Source organism: Artemia franciscana, chromosome 6 (assembly GCF_032884065.1).
Source record: "Artemia franciscana chromosome 6, ASM3288406v1, whole genome shotgun sequence".
Classification (NCBI taxonomy): domain Eukaryota; kingdom Metazoa; phylum Arthropoda; class Branchiopoda; order Anostraca; family Artemiidae; genus Artemia; species Artemia franciscana.
This window is the reverse complement of record NC_088868.1, coordinates 28,321,138-28,345,108: the sequence shown is the minus strand read 5'-3', so window position 1 is coordinate 28,345,108 and position 23,971 is coordinate 28,321,138. Positions and strand designations below refer to the sequence as shown.

The following is a 23,971-nucleotide window of genomic DNA, read 5'->3' as shown; positions in this document are numbered from 1 at the left end:
AGCTTAGCCAGAGTCGACCCAGCTCTAAATGGGTACCTGGATAAATCTGGGGAAGGTAAACAGGAAGGGTGTGCGAAAGCACAGGATGGTTGGCCCCCAACCCCCCATTGCACTTCTTGGCTGAAGGGCCAAGAAACGGAGATCAGCACCGCCAGTAGGGACTATAATGTCTAATGCCTTTTACCTTTTACTTTTTACCTTTCTAACAGTTCGTGGTAACGAACTGTAGTAAGGAGCGACCAGGCTCAATAGTAAACGAAACTCTAAAAATTGGAATTTTGATGCTAAAAGATACATTAAAATGATCGGATTTTCATGCTGATTTTAAATATATAAGTTTCTTCAAATTTAATCTCTGTCGTCAAAAGCTACGAGCCTGAGAAAATTTACCTTATTTTGGAAAATAGAGGGAAACACCCCCTAAAAGTCATAGAATCTTAACGAAAATCACACCATCGCATTCAGCATATAAGAGAACCCCATAGCAAAAATTTGAAGCTCCTATCTACAAAAATGTGGAATTTCGTATTTTTTGCCAGAAGACAGATCACGGGTGCGTGTTTATTTGTTTGTTCGTTTTTTTTTTGTTTTTTTTTTCCCAGGGGTCATCGTATCGACCAAGTAGTCCTACAATGTCGCAAGAGGGCTCATTCTAATGGAAATGAAAAGTTGTAGTGCCATTTTTAAGTGACCAAAAAAATTGGAGGGCACCTAGGCCCCCTCCCACGCTCAGTTTTTTCCCAAAGTCAACAGATCAAAATTTTGAGATTGCCATTTTGTTCCTCATAGTCGAAAACCATAGTAACTATGTCTTTGGGAATGACTTACTCCCCCACAGTCCCTGGGGGAGGGGCTGCAAGTTGTAAACTTTGACCAGTGTTTACATACAGTAATGGTTATTGGGAAGTGCACAGACGTTTTCAGGGGGATTCTTTTGGTTTGGGGGGTTTTGTTGAGGGGAGGGGGCTATGCGGGAGTATCCTTCCTTGGAGGAATATGTCATGGGGGAAGAGAAACTTAAGGAAAATGGCGGAGGATTTTCTAGCATTAATATATAAAAAAAAAAATGAAAAAATAAACATGAAAAAGTTTTTTCCATTGAAAATAAGGAGTAGCATTAAAAATTAAATCGAACAGAGATTATTAAGCATATGAGGGGTTCTAAAAATACTTTAGCATAAAGAGCGAGGTATTTAGGAGGAGATAAATACATCGCTCTTTATGCTAAAGTATTTTTAGTAATTTCAACTACTTATTCTACGGACTTTCTGATTCAGGGGTCATTCTTAAAGAACTGGGACAAAACTTAAGGTTTAGTATAAAGAGCGAGGTATTAAAAAGGGGACAAACCCCCTCATATACATAATTTAAAATATAAGAATATAAAAGTTTTTTACGTAAGTTAATTCTTAAGTTACGTATATTTTTTACTAATAAAAACTTTCGTTAAAAATTAAAAATTCTAGTTGCCTTTTTAAGTAACCGAAAATTTGGAGGGCAACTAAACCTCCTTCCCCACTCCTTTTTTCTCAAAATCGTCTGATTAAAATTAAGAGAAAGTCATTTAGCCAAAAAGAGAATTAGTATGCAAACTTCATTTTAATAATTTATGTGCGGAGAGCCAAAATCAAATATGTATTAATTCAAAAACGTTCAGAAATTAAATAAAAAAACCTAGTTTTTTTAACTGAAAGTAAGGAGCGAAATTAAAACTTAAAACGAACAGAAATTACTCTGAACATGAAATGGGTTTTCCCCTCCGCAATCCCTCGCTCTTTACGCTAAAGTTTGACTCTTTACCACAGTTCTAATTTTTAAAACAATTAAAAACTTTAGCGTAAAGAGCGAGGGATTGCGAAGGAGAAAACCCATTTCATGTACAGAGTAATTTCTGTTCGTTTTAAGTTTTAATGTCGTTCCTTACTTTCAGTTAAAAAAACTAGGTTTTCTTATTTAATTTACAAAGAAATGTGTATTTTTGTTACTGTGTTTGCATGTTGTTTATGGTAGTTATCTATAAGTAAAGTGGTAAGTAAGCAGTACCGTCAATGCACGAAATTTAGGTGTGTGTATCTTTCAAAATCTAGGGGGTGGTGAATTTGTCTTTTTTCAACGAAAGGCCAAACACACATTTTTCCATGAAGATACCCCAAAAAGGTATTTTCAAAATCTAGGGAGGCCAATAGACCGTGCCAATAGAAATTTTATTATAAAAAAACGGTATTTTGATGACATTAATTGTATAAAAAATGTGAATGTTTGTTCATTAGAGGTAAAAAAAAAGTTTGAATAATCTTAGAAAAGGGGGAGAAATATTTTCCATAAAGGATATGATCTTAATGAGTTCAGCATATTCGAAAACCATAGATCAAAGGTTTCAAACTCCTTGCGACAAAAGCACAAAAACTGGGTTTTTTTCCAAAAAAATATTTTAATGTTTGTTTCTTCTTAGAGATGATTGTACCAACCAGTGGGTAATCCCAAGAGAGAGCCCATGTGAATCGAAATTTATTGTTCTATTGCTCTTTTTAAGTAATGAAAGAGATTACACTGTAGCAAAGTGTCGATATTTCTGCCCTTTTGTGCTACAAAGTAGCAATATTAAACCAAATAAGGTTAAATAGGGCTAAATACTCTGAGATTACCAAATGGGCTAAGAATTATCGAAAAACCATCTCTATGGTCTTTCAGTCTCAGAAAACTATTCTGCCATGCCGTGGCGCATTCGCCTCTAAGCGTATGACTGTATACAGAGTGTACAGTATATAAAAACAGTATGTATGCAAAAACAGGTCTAAGTTTATAATTTGAATCAATTGCCTTGCCTGATGCTCATTGCAGAATGGCCCAATTTTGACTTTACTTGTTTACATTACTTGTTTGCCTCTGATTCTAGGCGAAATTCATGGTCTCATGTTTCAATTCTAAATTCTTGGGTCAATCTGCCTGAGACTCTTGGCAGGCATGACTTGCTAAAAGATAACAAACCGTGCATTGGTCCAATAAGAGAGGCACCCGCATACTTCTGCCGTTTATCCAAGCCAAATTAATCAAACACTTGGAAAACTGTAGGTTCTCTCACTATATTAGCTCTATGACTATTTACCTTGGTTCTACTGCCCTAGGAACGAAGCATGGGCTGATAATAAATATACATACCTATTAACAAATGAACTAGCCTCCTTTTTATGCAATCCTAATGAGGGGGGAATTAATGGCAGGTTTTTCTTCTCACTCAATTGGACTATCTGTCTTGGCTTTTTCTACAATTAGCCATGACTTAATGCCCACAACTATTCCATTTGATTCAATAACTTTACAGTATGTAAAGAAAGGGCGCCTGTTATATACATTTTACGCAGCAATACTAACAGTCACAGGCAGTAGCATTGCTGCCCCCATTGATTTTGGACACAAGGAAATTTTCTCTCTAACATCTCCTTGTATAGAGTCTGGTCAACTGAATTTTCCTTCTCATTCCTGTTGTTTTCTTTTAATATTCATTTGACTATAATTACTATATATATTTTGCTCTTCGAGGATCCATATAATTCTCCAAATTATGAATTTGAATTTTCAATTTGAATTTGAATGCACAAAAACTTGAGGAACAGCGGAAATTAACTGTACCAGTTTCCTGACTAAAATTACGCAACAAGAGATTCATATAGAACCAATATTAAAATTGGTGTAAAGCTAACGTATGGTGAAAACTGGAAATAAAAATGAGAAAAAAACACCGGCACTAAGAGATATCAGTCAACAATTAAAAATCAGTCCATATCTTCTCATGTGTAGTCTGGTGACAGGATTTTCCGTCTCATTCCTGTTTTTTATTTATTTTTTTTTCTATTTGACAATAATTATTGTATAGATTGTACTCTCCAAGGATAAGCAAGATAATTATATGCATTCAAAGTCTGATGGTCTTGTGAGCCTGAGATGAATGCAAGAATAACTTGAGGAACAAGAGATTCTTAATTAGGCGTGAATTAGAGGTCTGGACTTGCTGCACCCGAGGGATCTTCTATATTTCCTCAGTGAATTTAACCTATGAAGATGTCTGTTAAGTTGTGTGGCAAGAATAACAAAACCTCGTTAATTAGGTTTGTGTTAGAGAACGTGCATATGGTTTAGAGGAAAAATTATTCTATAAAAAGCAATACCTCCTTGTCTTCTCTAGCCTTTATGAGTTCTAAAAAACTCATATTCGTAGTTTTTCTTGCATATTTTTAAAATTAAACCAACTTAATAAGAGAAGTCTTCCATATAGACCAGTGGCTCTAAACCGATTTTGACCATGCCTCGCCTAGGCATTTCTAAAATCCTGATGCCCCCTCATGAAATTTAAATTTTGTTTTTCAAAATTTTATGTTTATTCACCTGTAAGGTCATTTACACGGTATCTTTTTTTTGGGTCTTCCTCTTAGCATATACTAAAGAAAAATTTTGTCTGAATATAATGCCTTTATACAATGTATAACGTCATAGCAATTCTATCATGTATCTTTTGTGCTCTTTAAATATGGATTCACATATGAATATGACGTCATTCACATGAAAAATGTTTTAATTTTCAAAATAAAGACTCTGAAGTATAGTTAACCAAAGGGATGGGCGTCGTGCCGGACAAATACACAAACATACAACTTATCTATATATATATATATATATATATATATATATATATATATATATATATATATATATATATATATATATATATATATATATATATATATATATATATATATATATATATATATATATATAGATTATTTCTCAAATGTCGATTTTTCGGATTAGTCATTGATAAATAATTGTAATTCAAAATGTGTTTGGTTTGATTCTCTTTTAATTTAATTTGACTAAAATCTATCCTAACTGATATCTATGAACGTTTCATGCTTTAAGAGAAAGTTATTTAATGACTGAAATAGCAAAACAATAATATTAATTGGTCTCTACGTTCAAGCGACAAGTAACCCCTTCGATTCCTGGTACCGGCATTTTTCTTAGCTATTGGATGTTTGAGAAATGCTTAGTAGAGCACACAGGTTTTCCAACGCTGTTACTGGGATTACGCAAGAGTGTTTACTTTTTACGCTCTACGCACAGGTGAATGTTATATTATCCTTTATCGGGTGCTATTGTTTACTTATGCAAATTTAAATGCAGATAATATAGGTTTTTTGCTAGACATAAGACATTTTTCAAGATGTTATTTTCTTCAAGACGTTTTAAGACCTTTTTCTTTCTGATATTTTTCTTCAAAACGTTTGAAGACGTTTTTTCTTTGAGTTGTTTCTTCAGGGCCTTGTACGTTGCTATTGTTGCTATTGTTTAAATTTTACGCACAGGTGGTTGTTAAATCATTATTCGGCAAGTGCTATTGTTTACATGTGGAAATTCATAATGATTAAGAGCTAATTAAAAGTAGCTTAGTGGAGATAGTTTTGGCATGCTGGTAGAGTGTTTTCATTTTATGCTACACATAAGTGGTTGATACGTTTTGGTTTAGCAAGTGCTAATTGTTTGCATATGGAAGTTCAAACGACCTCGTCAATGACGTAGTTTGTATGTCAACTGTCCCTTTTTGTAGGGCTTACGAAGAGTGTTTACATTTTACCCTACGCACACAGGTAATTGTTATGTCATGGTTTAGCAAGTGCTATTGATTACATATGGAAATTCATTATGATTAAGAGCTAACTAAAAGTAGCTTAGTAGTTCTAGGTTTTGGTCCGCTGCTACATTGTTTATATTTGGCTCTACACACAGGTGGTTGTTACGTTTCATTGCATATGATTTAGCAAGTGCTATTCTTCACATTTGGTAATTCATAATGATTAATAGCTAAGTAAATGTAGCTTAGTGCAAATTGGTTTTGGTACGCTGGTATTGAAGTCAATGAGGTGTAACGTAAGCATCAAGGCGCAAGAGCACATTGATCCTCCGAGGGCATTACGAAACTACAGGGGATTGACATACTTGGCGCAATGCGTGCACATTTGACGGGTTTTATATTAGATTCTTTTGGAGAATCGAAAAAATTCCAATGTCCCAGTGATGGATATACCAGAGTAACATTTGCAGAGATGATGGTGCTCAAAGAGAATTCAAACATAAAACTAATAATTGATGACGAGGATCGACTTCTTACTTATGGTTCTGGTAACACGTTACCCGTTGATAAATCATATTGCCATCTTTCTGGTATTAGCATTCAAATGAAAACATGGAAAAAGACCTCACGCTCATGTAAAGAACATTTCTGTACCAGAAACTTGGACGGAAAACGAAGCAGCGTCGAAGGACTGGCTTCTTGCATTTCTTAAACGGAATTAAGACATTTCAGTCAGGAAGCCGGAACCCACAAGTCAGGCGAGAGCCTCCGGCTTCAACAAACCTGTAGTTCAGACGTTTTTTGATAAGCTGCTTGATGTCTATGGGAGATTTGGAGCCAAGCTGACACCCGATCGCATCTGGAATGTGGATGAGACTGGCATACCCACGGTTCTTCCACCGCCGAAAGTCCTAGCGCCGACTTGACAAAAACAAGTTGGTCAGACAGAGTCTGTGGAAAGAGGTCAAAATGTAACTGCTGTCTGTTTGGCAAGTGCGTCTGGAGCAACTATCCCTCCGGTTTTCATTTTTCCACGAGTGAATTTTGTACCTAGAATGATTAGCGATAGCCCCCCTTTTTGCCTGGGACTTGCTCACCCCAGTGGATGGGTCAATGGTAACTTATTCTTGGAAGCTGTGAGATATTTTACGAAGATCACCAAGCCAGATGCAGAGACTCCGATACTCCTGCTAATGGACAACCATGACAGCCACCTCGATGTAAGGGGGATCGAACAGTGCAAGGAAAATTTTGTGACACTTTTGACATTTCCGCCTCACTGTTCGCATAAACTGCAACCACTCTACGTAGGTGTTCTTTCTCCTTTCAAGAACGCACGAAAAGGGCACTTCAATGAGTGGCTACAGTTACATCCCGGCCAGCGTATTTCGATTTACGAAGTAGCTCTGCTCAGCAGGGCTCCCTTCCTAGAGAAATTTAGTGCGTTGAACATTGTATATGCGTTCCAAGCCACTGGCATCTTTTCTTTCGATCGTGACATATTTCCGGAGGGAGCTTTTACACCGTCGCTAGTGACAAACAGGCTCCTAGATACAACAACCGTTTCACGAAGTCCTCTGTTACAGGCTGACTCCGAGCTCGTATCCTCACCGGCTTCTTCCATGATTAGGTCTCCGGAAGAAGTTAGAACCTTCCCCCGAGTTGAAGCTAGCTCTGTTTCTGGTCGCAGGAATCAGAATCGAGGCAAGAGTCGCATTTTAACAGACACATCAGAAAAGGAAGAGATTACAGCTATACAGCAGAAAAAGATCAGACCACCGAAGCAATCTGCGATGAAACGCAAAAACAGTGCAGCCCGTAGTGACGACGACGAAAACGACGGAGCAGAGCTTTATTCCAGATTAGCTGCCTTGAATGATTCATCAAGCGACGAGTCTCTTTACTGTGGAGAGCTTGGAGAGGACTTTGAGCCTTTTGACATAGAAAATGCTCGAGTTGAAAGCTTTGTTCTTGTGAAAAGTGTGATGTTTTCTATATTGGCCAAATCAAAGGAAAAAGTGGAAGTGACGTGGAAGTCTCTTTCCTGAGCAGAAATGGAGCATGGTTTGTCTTTCCAGATATCGAGGACAAAACATTTGTGTCGTCAAATGGCATTATACTTGCGCTCCCATCGCCTGGTGCTACCGGCGAGACAGAGCAGACAAAGCGAGGCCTCACTTTCCATTACGACCTCAGCTGCTACAACGTGAGATAAAGAGGGTCCACTTGTTTACATATTATTGGATTTTAAGATTTCTATGTATCCAAATTTTTAAGTACATTGCATTTTATTGAAAATTTAGTGCTGTCCGAATCCACCCCCATACAGTCCGAACTCACCCCACACGATGGAGTGACTTCAGACATTTATGAAACAGGAATAATTTGAGTTTAGTGCTAAAAGACGGAAGATAAAAATCTGCAAAAATTTTCAATGAGCATCAACACATTCTCTTCCGTTTTAGCCAAGAACGGAACTAAAAAAGTGACTGAAGTAGAAGCCACAACCAACCCAAAATTTCCGTCCGAACTAACCCCACTCTCCCCTATAGGTGATCGTGTAGAATATATTCTTCGAATCGAAATGTTAGAACGACTTTCATAGTCCAGATGTCCAAGGCACAGTTCACTTGAGGGAGAGTCCCTATTAAATCCTAATGCCGACAAAAAATCTGCAGTTAGTAAAGGTTCCTCGACAAAAATATCGTGAAAGAAAATGAAATCTCTTAAAGTATTATGTAAGAGCCCACGTGCTCATTGTCATTACGTAACACCCACTTGTGTGTTCTCTTCAGTTACAAGGGGGGATTCTGCGTGGGCCCTGAAAAAGTGTGTCACATGTGAATACGTTATTCTTAACACTGGTGGCATTCCCAATTACGTAAAAACTAAAGAAATCATGGAAAAAAACGTCTTTAAGAAAAATGTCTTGTTTTGTCTTGACAACATCTTGAAGAATAAATGTCCTAATAAAACTCCCGCTTGACTAGGAGACTCTAAAACGTCCTATTACGGAACAATAAAAAACTATTATTTAACAACCAAAAGTAAATAAAATCTATTACGTAAGAGACACCTGCATCTCCTAGAAAACATTCCCGATTACGTAGGTGTACTATACTGTTAAAGGTGCGCTATTGCGTCAGTTGAGCCAGTTGTACGTAATAACGTCTTGTGGGGATAGTAGCTCGATTTGTACACCCCCTATGTTGTCGAAAGCATGGAGGGAATACTGCTCTGATTTAGTCATTTTTTGTGTGCCAATATAAAAATCACTGCAAATAGTGATATACCAGCCGGGGTCGCAACCCTGCACCATAAATGCGCAAGTGCACTGACAGTACACATCTGTGCTGGTTCAAAATGGTGACACTTGGTTCTTACGTAAATGAAAACTTGTGGAACCCGTTCGCCAACCTGTTATAGGCAACCTTTACTAAAAATAAAGCCACATAAATAAGTTTGAAGGTGTATGTTTTTTTTGTGTCCGGTATGCATTACTACACTGTTAATCTCAACGCAAGAAACTTTGAAAAGTTGTTCAGTACACTCTTGCGAAGGCATTAAGCATAAAATCCCCCACACCCTAAGGTCTTCTTAACCTTTCAAATGCTTCCACGCCGACTGAAATTAGAGATCTGGGAACAAAAATACTTAGAATGGGAGGTGTTGAGGTGGTAAAGAGGGAGTTAGTAATCCCAATATATATTCTTTCAAATACTTTTAAACTTAAAAATATGATCGTTCTTAATATTTGGAGGGATTGTCCACGAAGGAGGAGTTTTCTACAGGGTGGAGTTTTCGGGATGGAAAATTGTCGGTGGAGTAAATTTTTTAAATATTTTAAATTTAGAAGTCCGATCGTTATTAATTCACGGGGAGGAATTGCCCAATGAGGGGGAGCTTTCTGCATTGGGAAAATTTCCAGTGGAGGTCCTTGAATTTCCTTTCTTATGAAATTGCAGCAATGCACGATGGGTAGTCTAGTATTATATTAGCTGATGCTTCTGTTATCGAAGGTAGATAGTGTGTGTTTTATGGCTAACTCTGTTACTTCTAGATGCCCCCCGAAATTGCTGATTTTTTCAAAGAGCCGATGGAAGTTCTTTCTTCACTGATCACTGTTGCCGTAAGCAAAGCAAGCAGGATCGTGGAATTTCAAAAAAAACACAGAACACGACTCACGAAGGCTCATTCAATGCAGATGGAAAAAATGAGATCTTTTTATGAAGAGTACAAAAAGCTACAAGGGCTTATAGCCGAACTGAGTAAGGAGAAGGAAATACTTCAGAGGTACCCTCTTTTCTGAGATGTGTCGTAACTTTTAGCCTATTCTATATTTTCAAAATTTGCGCCAAACCGGGGATACTAAACTGCAGAAACCGTTTCTTTCGAGAGATTTACTATATAACATTTGACATTTTTTTAAAGATGTTAGATGGTTGTGGGGGGTGAAGTAGGTTGTTTTTTAATAAAAATACGAGAAAAGCTATATTTCAAAATTGTATTTACCAAAAGTTAAATTTTCAAAACCATTGGGAGAATACACCCCTGCCTCTGCCCCTCCTCCCTCCAAAATTGGCTCCAGTACGTTAGATTACTAGGCACTTCATAAATAAATTTTTAATCAATCTATAAGCGTCCTTTCTTTACGGAGAAGCTATATGTTACCTTTTATTCCAAGTGAAATTCTAAGATGAAGTCCATTCTTGCTTGGACTGTTCAATTCGTCAAATTTGATTTTATTTATTATTTATTTTTTTTTTTTAAGCGGCACCGTTTCATGAAATTGTGGGGGGAGAGCAAGGATTCTTTCGATTTTTTTTCAATCTTGCAAAATGAAGATGCAACAAGGGTGTTTTACAAGATATAGTTAGAGGGGGTGGTGAAATTTTCCTTATTCTCTGGTATGAAGTTTAAATGATTATGATCTTAGGCATGACCATATCCAGAATTTTGTCGTAGGCTTTACTAATAATGTTCAGAGGCAATGGCTTCTCCAAGGCTTAATTTTTCTAAAATAAATATTAAATTGGAAAAATGGAAAAGTGTTATACTACCTTTAAAAAAAGTTCTAATTTTAATTGAACGGCCTTTGTGTTTCACGACTCGCTCTTAAAGGATTGGGACACAAAGTCAAACTTTAGCGGAAAGAGCGGTATCTTGTGTTTAAGTATCATTTCAAATTATTTGTTTTGTGTAGAATGGCGAGGCCTACAATTAAAAACTGCGAAAAGGTCGCTAGTAGATATGCCTGGTGATCAAGGGTTGGGAGTTCCGGCTAGTAATTGGGAAATCTTAGGTTCAATTCCCACACCATGAACGATTTTTTCAAGCAGTTATATTTAAATACCAACATGAACATCAAACATGTTTCCTTAATTCAGCTTAAAAGTGCCGTAAACCGTTGTTAAGAAGCGCTGTTAAATTCGTTAAATGTGTTGCTAGATCAAGGAATTTTGAAGTGTGAACATTAAAATCACAAATTCTTCTGTTTTATACATATATATATATATATATATATATATATATATATATATATATATATATATATATATATATATATATATATATATATATATATATATTAGCTGTGTAAAAATACATAGAATTAATACTTGAAGTACTACCTAAGTAAAATTTTGGCAAGTACCTTAAGTATTACTTAAGTATCAAGTATTAAGAACTCATTGTTTTTTTACTTAAGTAGTACTTCAAGTACTTATTCTATGTATTTTTACACAGCTTACACATATATATATGTATATATATATATATATATATATATATATATATATATATATATATATATATACTAGCTGTTGGGGTGGCGCTTCGCGCCACCCCAACACCTAGTCGGTGGGGGCGCTTCGCGCCCCCTCAAGCCCCCCCGCGCGCGTAAGTCGTTACGCGCCATATTAGTTACGCGCCATTGTAGTTGTGTCCCTATGTCCCACCTGTGAATATAGATAGATATATATATATATATATATATATATATATATATATGTTTTTAACTACGTAAGACTTGCGAATATACAACATTCTTTGCTGTCCCATTGTCTGTGCATATAAATAGATTGTCAGGTTTACCGACTCTTGAACATGCAACATATAATGGTCCATGGGAAAACAATCCGTATTCAGATATATACCTCATGATTCTAATGATTGCCCTTGAGCTTTGTTGATGGTGATTGCTAATCGACGATTCCCTGTGTCGCCGTCGTCATTTATATATCCCCGTGTGCCCCCCGGTGTCCCGGTCGTCATTTATATTCCATGTGTTCCGGTCGTCATTTATGTCCCGGTGTCCCAGTCTGTGAATTCTCTTTGAGGGTCCCGGGCGTCATTGATATTCCTTGTGTCCCGGTGTCCCGGTCGTCATTTGTGTCCCGGTGTCCCAGTCTGTATATACATTCGTTTTTGAATTGGTCTTTTTTTTAGGTTTTAGTTTTCTGCCTTTTTTTTAGTTTTTTTTAGTTATACCTCATGATTCTAATGATTGCCCTTGAGCTTTGTTGATGGTGATTGCTAATCGAACATTCTCTGTGTCCCCATCGTCATTTATATATCCCCCTGTGCCCCCCGGCGTCCCCGTTGTAGTTGTGTCCCTGTGTCCCGGTCGTCATTTATATTCCCTGTGTCCCGGTCGTCATTTGTATTCCGGTGTCCCAGTCTGTATATACATTCGTTTTTGAAATGGTAAATGATGAAATAAATTTTTGTATTTTTCCCCTTTTTTTCTTTTTAGTTTTTTTTTGTTTTTACATTTTTTTAGTTTTTTTAGTTTTTTTTTTCTTTTTTCTTTTTAGTTTTTTTTTTATTTTTATTTTTTTAGTTTTGTTTTTCTCCTTTATTTTTCTTTTTGTTTCCTTTTTTTAGTTTTTTAACATGACGTCAGCCGACACAGAAACATGACGTCACCTGATCCACAGATCCACAGACAGACAACTTATTTTTATATATATATATATATATATATATATATATATATATATATATATATATATATATATATATATATATTCTGATATCGAGCCCATACTACCTTTTTATTATAGCCATTCTGAAGGCCTCTTAACCCTTTCCCTTGCCTATAAAACATCCCCCGTCATTCTTCTCCCGGAAATCTTAATCAAGAACCAGAATTTCCATTTTATGGTTTTTAACTGTTTCCCTCGTTTGACTGGTACAAACCCAACGAAGTCCAAAAATAAACTGAACTGATTTTCAACGCAACGGCTTGAAAGGAAAAGACTATCAAAACAATTAAGTGCAGTCAAAAAAGTCCTGATTGGATCAGACAGATCACATGACAGGATTAACACAGTGCCTGTAGAGTTGAACTTCTGGCGATTAGTGTTCAGTCAAATGTGGCCCGTTTGAAAAAACACAGGGTTATTCTGAAACGTGTGGGCATGATGGATAAAATAGGGAAAATAGATAAAGAAACTTTGGATTGGCTTTAAAACAAATGAAAGTTCTTAAGCCGAACCGGCCAGACATGACAATAAAAAACAAAGAGAGATAAAACTCTACAAAAAAAAAAAACCCAAACGAGACTATGGCCAGTAGAGAGGAAAGACTAAAACAACGCGGATATTTCGTCTGTGTCAAAACTAGGCGTCCTCAGCACAAGATAAAAAGAAAAAAAACACTAAGCTAAAAATAAATAAAACCACCACCAATAATAATGCTACTGATCCACGTAGGGAAAAGAAGCTATTAGAGTTACTTCAATGAGAACATCAAAGAAACTGAGGAAAAATTATGAAAATTAAAACTTAGTTAACTATTCTGTTGCGAAATAATCCTCTTGTAAGCTAATATTGAAGCAACTCTTTTTGGTCTAGTAGGTAATCTTGTCCCCTGGTGAGTGTGTAAAATTTTAATTCCCTTATTGATTATTGGTTCATTTTTCCAAAGACAATCATAAATTGGGTCAGTATTTAAATTTCCCTTGTCTCTATTTACTGAAAGATTAGCAAACATATGTTTTTTATAATTTCTATAGCCTCCCTTGCCCACTGAGGAAAACCATAAGGTTTTCATTCTTATTCTTTTGGCATCTTTGGCTTAATTTTCATTGAGATCCATTTCTTCATTCGCAAGTTAAACTGAGTTAAACGAAAAACTCAACTTTTTTAGCACTTATAGCCCCATCCCCTCGCACTAGTTAAGCTAGGGTCTTCGTCCCAGATGCGTGTCATACTCTTAGGCATCTTTATTCAATGTGCATCGAAATTCATCTCCCCATTCGCAAGTTACCTTGAATTAAATGAAAAACTCAATTTTTTTAACACTTAAAACCCCCTGCCCATCGCCCTAATTAAGCTCAATTTTAATCCAAATAGTTAAATTTTAATCCAAATCTGATCGGTGGTTCTTCCGCTATACTTGATTGAACAGACGAGTGGACGGACAGGTGGATTTAAAAAACCTGTCTTGATGTGTTTTTTCACCATCCAAATAGGAGATGATAACTGGGCGATGATATGCTGTTCCTTTCTTTTTTGGGATCCAATGAGCCAACATGGCTACCTAAGACGTCGCAAAATCTGTCCGTCCATCTGTCTGTCTGTCTGTCCATCCCTCCGTCTGTGCAATAGAGTATAGCGGAAGAACCGCCGGCCGGATTTGGATGAAAATTAAAATATAGGTGGCAATGACCATGAGACACATCAAGTTGAAAGGTGAAAACTCGAGCTCAAATAGGACAAGAGGGAGGAGGCTTTACCTGCTAAAGAAAAGTTTTTCGTTTAATTCAGAGTAACTTGCGTAATTCAGAGTAACTTGCGACTGGAGTGATGGATCTGAATGAAAATTAAACAAAAGAGGCCTAAGACCAAGACACGTATCACGTTTTAGGATGAAGACCCTAGCTCACATATAACAAGGGAGAGTGGGTTTTAATTGCTGAAAAAATTTAAGTTTTCTGTTTAATTTAGTATAGCTTGCGAATGGAGCAACAGATCCGAATGAAAGCTGGACCAAAGATGCCTAAGATCAGGGCCCATATCAAATTCTGGTATTCAAACCCTATCTAAAATAGGGCGAGGGGGAGGGGATTTCCAGTTTTAAGAAAGTTGAGTTTTTCTTTTATTTAGTAGGGCCTATAACTTATGAATGGAGTGACAAATCTGAAGTCAGATTCGTCTGAATACCTGAATTTGCCGGAATGAGTTTGACAAAATACCACTGCATTGGACCCAGCTAGAATTCCCCAGACTTGTTTATTGCAGACAGCATTTAGATGGGTAAAGATTCATAGCTTCTGTAGTTTTACCAATAATATGATTTTGAAGAGGATGAAATGGTAAAAGTCTGGTTAAGTTGACAAGATTACAAAACTTAAAGACTAATGTCAGAAACATAAGCCTAAATGGACCACAGTATGCAACATTTAGCACAAAACAAGGGATTTTCGTTTCAAAGGTAAAGTATTTGAAAAACAAGTAAATTATCAGTATATTAAGTAATAAGTATTTTTTAATCTTACTTAAGTATCGAGTAATAAGTACACCCTAAAGTTTTTGCTTTAGTACAAGTAAAAGTAATGGAAAATTTTACTTAAGTTACTTCAAGTAAAAGTACTTCAAGTAAGTGACAGCAATGGCCCAAATTATATATTTTCCATCTATTCTGTTTTTTTTCTCTTTGTCTTGTCTCACGCTAAGCTGAAAAAACTAACAGGAAACAAAAGTCAAACAAACAGAACTTAGAAACAATAGAGAGAATTTTCAAGACAGTTGAATTCAATTCAGCTGTCTTGAATTCAATATTCAAGACAGTTGAATTGACAGTTGATTCAAGACAGTTGTATTGACAGGTGAATTCCCATGTCCAAGGGCCGTCTTCAGCACAACGCCAGAAATATATATATATATATATATATATATATATATATATATATATATATATATATATATATATATATATATATATATATATATATATATATATATATATATATGTATACATATGTATATATATATATATATATATATATATATATATATATATATATATATATATATATATATATATATATATATATATATATATATATATATATATATATATATATATATATATATATATATATATATATATATATATATATATATATATATAATATATAAACTTCCGTTAAAATGTGAAAATCAAAATTGAAGATGTATTTTTCAAAGACCTTTTTAAAATAGCCCTATTATCCTTACTTGATGAATGACTTTACGCTGAAGTTCAACGAGGACTGATAAATAAAATGATGTGAGAGGATAATTTTATTCAAACGGAACAAAACAGTAAGATTTGGGGGTAACACAGGTGAAGATCGGGAATCAATCGAAATTAGTCTCAAAATATATAATCATATTTCTTTAAATAGGTACTTGAGGGAGTATTCACTAAATTCTTTATGCTCTAATTTAATTAAAAATGATCTAACAAAATATTCTATTAAACCAATGTATAATAGTATTGAACCAGCTACAAAAAGGCCTTTGAGGCAAGCTGCCCAATAAGCAAGATTACGTTTGAAAACTTGTATTTAATTATTTTGTTCCGTTTCGTTTCAATGAATTTATCCTCTCACGTCTTTTTATTTATCAGTCCTGGTTGAACTTATTTGAACCAAGGATGCTAGGGCTGTTTAAAAAAAAATCTAAGCATTTTTAGTAAACCTATTTAAAGAAATATTATTATTTAATTTGAGATTAATTTTGATTGATTCTCGAACTATCCCCAAATCATTACTAATGAGAGAAGCTTTTTCAAAGTATTGTATGAGAGGGATTATTAAATATATGCCATGCTAAAGCGGAATATAAAAAAAAACATTTTTAGTTTTAATTTTCACATTTAATGTATATATATATATATATATATATATATATATATATATATATATATATATATATATATATATATATATATATATATATATATATATATATATATATATATATATATATATATATATATATATATATATATATATATATATATATATATATATATATATATATATATACTCTTTTATTATATCTTTTCAGAACAGTGTTTTGAAAGTTATTTTAAGACGCTGGTCTTTTTCTTAATTACGTTAAAGTGCCAAGATAGTTAAAATAAAATTAGATTTTTTGAATTTGAACTTTGATTGTTTGAGCAGTATAAAAGGCAGTAATTATAAACGCTAAGTGCCAAGACAGTTAAAATGGAATTTGATTGTTTGAATTGGTTAAATGGAAACATACATAACAATGTATATCTTAAAAAAAAAATCAAACTAAATTCGGAAATTCTAATGAAAAGAAGTCCATATGCAGTAAGGCAATGGTAGTAGTAGTAGTAACCGCCAGATTGAAAAAATAAAAAATGAAAATGAAACACGGATGACATATAAGCGAAACCCAAACTAAAGAAATATGACATAAAACAGTTTAAGAAGGAGTGGTCCCTTTGGGAATCGACATAATGTTAATATTTAAAGTTTTACTGACGAAAAGCTGCAGCAAATTTAAATAATTAATTTTGGCTTATTTATTTTCACGGTTCAACGTGACAGTGCCGACAAAGATGTGGTGCTCCCCTAAAAACTTAATAGTTATGAGATACCCAGAAGAAAAATGTTAGAAATTACGGTTTTCAGGTATAATTAGACCCAAGATGGATCGAGGGGTAAAAGATCTTCTAATCTTGATGTAGTGGGTATTTCAAAGTTTTTCGATTATATACTCCTTTGCTGTTTTCAAAATATAATACAGTTGCTGAAAAAAAACTGAAGTAAAGATACCAAAATAGGTAAATTCTGGGCAAACATAAATAACAAAAAAACAAAACAAAAAAATAAACATAAACAAATAAACAGAAAACAAAACCCGGAAAAACAGAGAAATAACAAGCTGATATTTTTGCAAAAATCTTTGTCGGGTCTTCTTCAATGCTAAATAATACAAAGAAAATAAAAGGACTAACCTTCAAAACAGAGAAAATAAATGACTTCAATATAAACTGAAATAAAGAAAAGACAAATTTGAGCCGTTCTCTTACGACGGAAGCTAAAAGGGAACTCACCTTGGTCTTAGTACTTAATAAATACGATTGATTAATAACCTATTTCTTTCACGTTCAATATTTCCAAGTCATATATATTGCTAAGAAGCTGGGCAATTTTATGCTAAATTAAGATCCTCTGCGTTATTTAAAAAGAAAAATAAACACAGAATGCACGATGAATATTAAATAATTCTCTTAGTTAAAAAAAAATACAGCAAAAATAAGATAGATATACAAGGAACTAATTACACAAGTGTTATTAATTGACTGGGATCATATCAGAATGCACGAGGAATATGGAATAATTTTCTTTGTTTTTAAAAGAGCTCAAAGATCATACCGACATGCAAAGGGAATACTAATAATTGGAGGATTATATGGAATTATCGAGAAATGCAAGTACTCAACAGCACTTAGTCTAAATTTCCTTTTCCTGGCATAAAAGCCCTTTCATGCGGAGAGGGGGGGGGGCTTCCATCCAAGATGCAATTTTTACAAATAAAAGGAAAAATGCTTAACAAAATTGCCTTCGGTGGAAGTTGAACTTATGAGCACTCTGGTAACTAGCTGCAGGTTCTCTCCGTATACAGTGGTAGTCAGTAAGCAAGCCACCCTATGCTAGTGGATGGCACGCTGGACTTGCAATTCCACGTCCTTCGGGACGGGGGTTTGAATCCCGTTGTCGCCAATCCTGTGGCTTATGGTGGTGGCCAAGGGTGTTACTTTGCAAGCGCAGCCGCTGTGAGTCTGGGGAGGTTAGGGTTAAATATTTTCCCACAAAATATATAAATTTCAGATCGCAGGTGAGGCGGGAAACGCCTCGACCTGCTGCAAGTAAGTTATCCAGCAGAAATATTTTTCGTAGTGCTTTAATGTAGACGTTACTATTAAACGAGGCCGTATCCAGGGGATGGGTAAGGGAGTTTGACTCCCCACACCTAAATTATTGTCCAGCTCGTAAAAGCATAACAAAAATGCATATAAAAAATTATGCGTTTTTAAATTTTGTACCCTCCTAACCATAACCCCCCCCCCGAAAAAAAAATCCCTAATACGGCCTTGCTAATCAAGATAAACAAATTGGTATTCCAGAAAATCCAGCATTTTCAAACGAAGTAAATTCCCTCTTGTGTTAAAACAGCTAACTTGCGCATTTCCAAAGCTATGTGCTTTCTATTCATAGACAGTAATCGTGTTTTTGATTAAAGTAAACTTTTTTGATTGGTTCTTTTTTGGATACCGAATTTCAGAAAAATTTCCTGCTTCCCAGCTCTGTTTTCCATTAAATAAAAAAAAACAAGTTTTTTAAACTGTAAGTAAGGAGCGACATTAAAACTTAAAACGAACAGAAATTATTCCGTATATAAAAGGGGGTTGACCTTCCCTCAACGTCTGGCTCTTTACGCTAAAAGTTTTCTTAGCTAAAAGAGTGAGGCGTTGAGGACGGGTCAACCCCTTTTATATAAGGAATAATTTCTGTTGATTTTAAGTTTTAATGTCGCTCCTTACTTGTAGTTTAAGAAACTTGTTTTTTTATTTAATTTCTGAACATTTTTTTTTTAATTAATGCATATTTTGATTTTGGCTCACCGCACATGCATAATTAAAACGAAATTTATATGGTTTTTTTTTCTTTTTTTGGCTAAATTGCTTTCTCATAGTTTTGATCGGATGATTTTGATAAAAAAAAAGGGGGTGGGCGAGGAGGCCTTGTTGCCCTCCAATTTTTGGTTGTTAAAAATGCAACTATATTTTTTACGAACGTTTTTGTTAATAATAAACATACGTACCTTACAAATTAACTTACGTAACGAATTTCTATATTTGTGTATTTTTATTACGTATATGAGGGGGTTTGCCCCCTCGTCAATACCACGTTCTTTACACTAAAGCTTGAATTTTGTCCCAAATCTTTAAGAATAACCCCTGAATCACAAAGGGCTTAGAATAAATGGTTGAAGTTACTAAAAATACTTTAGCGTAAAGAGCAAGGTATTGTGGAGGAGACGAGCCCCCTAATATACGTAATATTTTATTTTTGTTAAAGTTTTAATGCTGCTCATCACTTTCAGTTGAAAAAAAATATTTATTTTCTTATTGTTTTTTTTTTAAATAATGCTAGAAAATCCTGCGCCCCCTTCATGGAAATTCTCTTCCCTCAAGAAAATTCCTCCATGGAAAGATCCTCCCACGTAACTTCCTCTCCGTTACCCACCCCCACCCTAACGCGAAAAAGTCCCCCTGAAAACGTCTGTACACTTCATAATGAACAATTACTATATGTAAGCAATGGTCAAAGTTTGTAACTTGTAGCCCCTCCCCCGGGGACTGGGGGGAATAAGTCATTTACAAAGACATATTTATTAGGTTTTCGACTAAGTTGAACAGAATGGCTTTCTCAAAATTTTGATCCGGTGACTTTGGGAGGAAATGTGCGTGGGAGGGGGACTAGGTTCCCTCCAATTTCTTTGGTCATTTAAAAAGGACACTAGAACTTTCAATTTCCGTCAGAATGAGCCCTCTTGCGACATTCTAGGACAACTGGGTCAATACGATCACCCCTCGAAAAAAAAAAATAACACGCATCCGTGATTTGTGTTCTGGCAAAAAAAAAATGCAAAATTCCACATTTTTGTTTCCCCCTATTTTCTAAAATAAAACAAATATTCTCAGGCTCGTAACTTCTGATGGGTAAGACTAAACTTGATGAAACTTATATGTTTAAAATCGGCATTAAAATGCGATTCTTTAGATGTATCTATTGGTATCAAAACTCTGTTTTTTTTTAAGTTTCGGTTACTATTGAGGCGGGTCGCTCCTTACTACAGTTCGTTACCACGAACTGTTTGATACCGTCATTTTCTTCACTATTGTGAATGCAAGTATGTTGCTGAAAAATGCAACGGTTTATTCCTAGTCCTATCTTTCAAGATTTTTTTTTTGGACGGGAAGAGGAGGTAGTTTACGAAGGAATTCTAAAAGGTTTGTATATATAGTGGCACAACTGCATATAGGCTGATTTTGGTATAAAAAATACGAATGTTTAGAGTATAAAAGGATTTCGGGTGGGGGAAACCAAGATTAGTTTTATATCTGAATATCCAGATATTTTTAATTAAATAAATTCTATCATTTGAAAAAGCCAACTTGTGTCTCTGTGAAGTTGTTTGCGTTCTATTCAAAAATATTATTTTGTTTTTTAATTGACTGTATTTACTCGTGTTGTGATTTTATTCACTATTGGCGTGTTACTATAGCTCCAACAATGCTGTGTTGACCTTTGGTTTTTAAACCTCGTTTTTGGAATTTTTTTTAGAAAAATTCAGAAAAATGTTCGTTTTTTCAGAAAAATGTAAAGTTTTATTTTTCCATTGTTCATTAGCATTACGCTTGCTAATTTTATTGTAGAGCTGGAATTTTGATATTAATGGATATTAAAATCTTATTATTATGCTGACTCCAAACATATAAGATTCATTAAACTTAGGTTTCAAGCAGTTCGTGGTAACGAACTGTAGTAAGGAGCAACCTGGCTCAATAGTAACCGAAATTCTAAAAAATGGAACTTTGATACCAATAATTACATCAAAAGAATAGAATTTTAATGTTGATTTTAAATATATAAGTTTCATCAAGATCAGTTATACATATCAAAAGTTACGAGCCTGAGAAAATTTGCCTCATTTTAGAAAATAGGGGGAAACACCCCCTAAAAGTCATACAATCTTAACGAAAATCACACCATCAGATTCAGCGTATCAGAGAACCTTATTCTAGAAGTTTCAAGCTCCTATAGTGTTTATTCGTTTGTTTTTTTTTTGTTGTTTTTTCCCCAGGGGTGATCGTATCGACTGAGTGGTCCTAGAATGTCGCAAAAGGGCTCATTCTAACGGAAACTAAAAGTTCTAGTGCCCTTTTTATGTGACAAAAAATTGGAGGGGACCTAGGCCCCCTCCCACGCTCATTCTTTCCCAAAAGTCACCGGATCAAAATTCTGACATAGCCATTTTATTCACCATAATCAAAAACCTAATAAGGTTTTATTAATCGAAATTTTATTAATCGAAAAACCTAATAAGTCTTTAGGGACGACTTACTCCCCTGCAGTCCCCGTGGGAGGGGCTACAATTTACGAACTTTGACCTGTGTTTACATAAAGTAATGATTACTGGGAAGTGTACAGACGTTTTCAGGGGGATTTTTTTGGTTTAGGGAGGAGAGCTGAGGGGGGGGGGGTGACGTGGGAGGATATTTCCATGGAGAAAATTCTCATGGGGGAAGAGAATTTCAATGAAGGGTGCGCAGGATATTCTAGGATTATTTGAAAAAACAATGACAAAATAAATATGAAAAGCTTTTTCTACTGAAAGTAAGGAGCAGTATTAAAACTTAAAATGAACAAATATTATTACGCATATGAGTTTACCTCCTCGTTATACCTCACTCTTTACGCTAAAGTATTTTTAGTAATTTCAACTATTTATTCTACGGCCTTTGTGATTCAGAGGTCATTCTAAAGGAATTGGGACAAAATTTCAGCTTTAGTTTAAAGAGCGAGGTATCGACGACGGTTGAACCCCCTCATAAATGCAATAAAAACATACGAATATAGAAGTTCGTTATGTAAGTTAATTCGTAAGTTACGTGTATTTTTTACCAATGAAAACGTTTGTAAAAAATTAGAAGTTCTAGTTGCTTTTTTAAGTAATCCAAAAATTGGAGGGCAACTAGGCCTTCTTCCTCGCTCCTTTTTCTCAAAATCTTCCGATTAATTGCAATTAATTAATATGCAAATTTCGTTTTAATTATTTATGTGCGGAGAGCCAAGATCAAAACATGCATTAATTCAAAAACGTCCAGAAATTAATAAAAAAAAAATTTTTTTTTAGATGAAAGTAGGGTGCAACATTAAACCTTAAAACGAACAGAAATTACTCCGTGTATGAAAGGGGCTTTTCCTCCTCAACGCCCCGCTCTTTACGCTAAAGTTTCTTACTGTTTAAAAATAGAGTTAAGAGAAAGAGTCAAACTTTAGCGTAAAGAGCGAGGCGTTGAGGAGGAAAAGCCCCTTTCTTATACGGAGTAATTTCTGTTCATTTTAAGTTTTAATGTTGCTCCTTACTTTCATTTCAAAAAACTTGTTTTTTTTCTTTAATATCCATAAAAGACAACGAGCTTTGCTAAATTTGCCAGATTTTCGAAAAAATGGGGAAACATCCCTTAAAATCAAATAATTTTCATTAAAATCACACCATCGAATTCAGTGTAGCATAGAACCTTACTGTATAGGTTTCAAGCTCCTGTCTGCAAAAACGCGAAATTTAGTATTTTTGTTAGAAGAACGATTACAGATGTGTGTTTACTTTTTTCTTTTTTTGTGTTTACTTTTATATAATAGTCGAAAGTGATTGGAGGGCAACTATCCCCCTTCCCATGTCTCTTTTTCTCCGAAATGGTTTGATCACTATTTTGAGAAAGCGATTTTTTTTTTTCAGCATAGTTGAAAGGTCTCAAAACTATGTCTTTGGAGATAACATAACTTCCAAAGTCTTTGGCGATAGGTCTTGAATTTATAAAATTTGTTCATTGTTTACGTAGCCTATAGTATTTGTTATTGGGAACTATACAGACATTTTAGAGAGGATTTCGTACTTGGAGTGGGTTTCTATAGGGATGATTTTCTGTGAGGAGGGACATTTCCGGGGGTGATTAGATGGAATTCCTATTCGATTTTATTTTTTATTTGTCTTACTTACTCTTTGCCAACTCAATCTTTTATTTGGAGATGTTCCGGGGAATTATCCGAGGGAAATTTTCAGCGTGTTTGATTTTTTTAAAAATTCCGTGGAAGGAGTGATTGGAAAAATAATTAGAGCTCGAGTTGGTTTTTTTTTTCAAATGAAAGCATTTTAAGGATAATTTTTGGGGGCGTAATCGTCTGCAAGAAATTTTACAGATGGGGTGGGGGATTTTCAGCTATAATGGAATTGTCCGGAAAGAATTTTGATGGGTTTGTGTTTTTCATGGGAACAAATTTTCACGGAGGAATTTCCCGTGAGGGAGAGGAATTTTTCGTAAAAGATGAGCTAGGTTTACTGGTATTTGAATTTGAATCAGAAAATAAATTTGAAAAACCAAGTTTTTTCCAGTGAAAGTAAGGAGCAACATAAAAACTCAAAACGAACAGAAAATATTCCGAATATAAAGGGTTTGCCACCCTCTTCAGTACCTTGCTCTTTATGCTAAAGTTTGACTGTTTTTCCCAATCTTTAAGAACGACTC

The 23,971-nt window shown here is 34.9% G+C and overlaps 1 protein-coding gene across 2 annotated transcripts in view; it reads left to right on the top strand.

Moving 5' to 3' along the window:
* Positions 1-23,971, top strand: part of LOC136028280 (RING finger protein 212B-like) — a 71,270-nt gene that overhangs the window by 14,317 nt on the left and 32,982 nt on the right. For both annotated transcript variants that reach the window (XR_010617799.1, XM_065706021.1), the window contains exon 3: positions 9,687-9,919. Coding sequence is in view for 1 of the 2 variants with exons in the window: in XM_065706021.1 (XP_065562093.1) it covers positions 9,687-9,919 (233 nt within the window). In the remaining variant the exon portion in view is untranslated. The remainder of the gene's footprint in view (positions 1-9,686; positions 9,920-23,971) is intronic.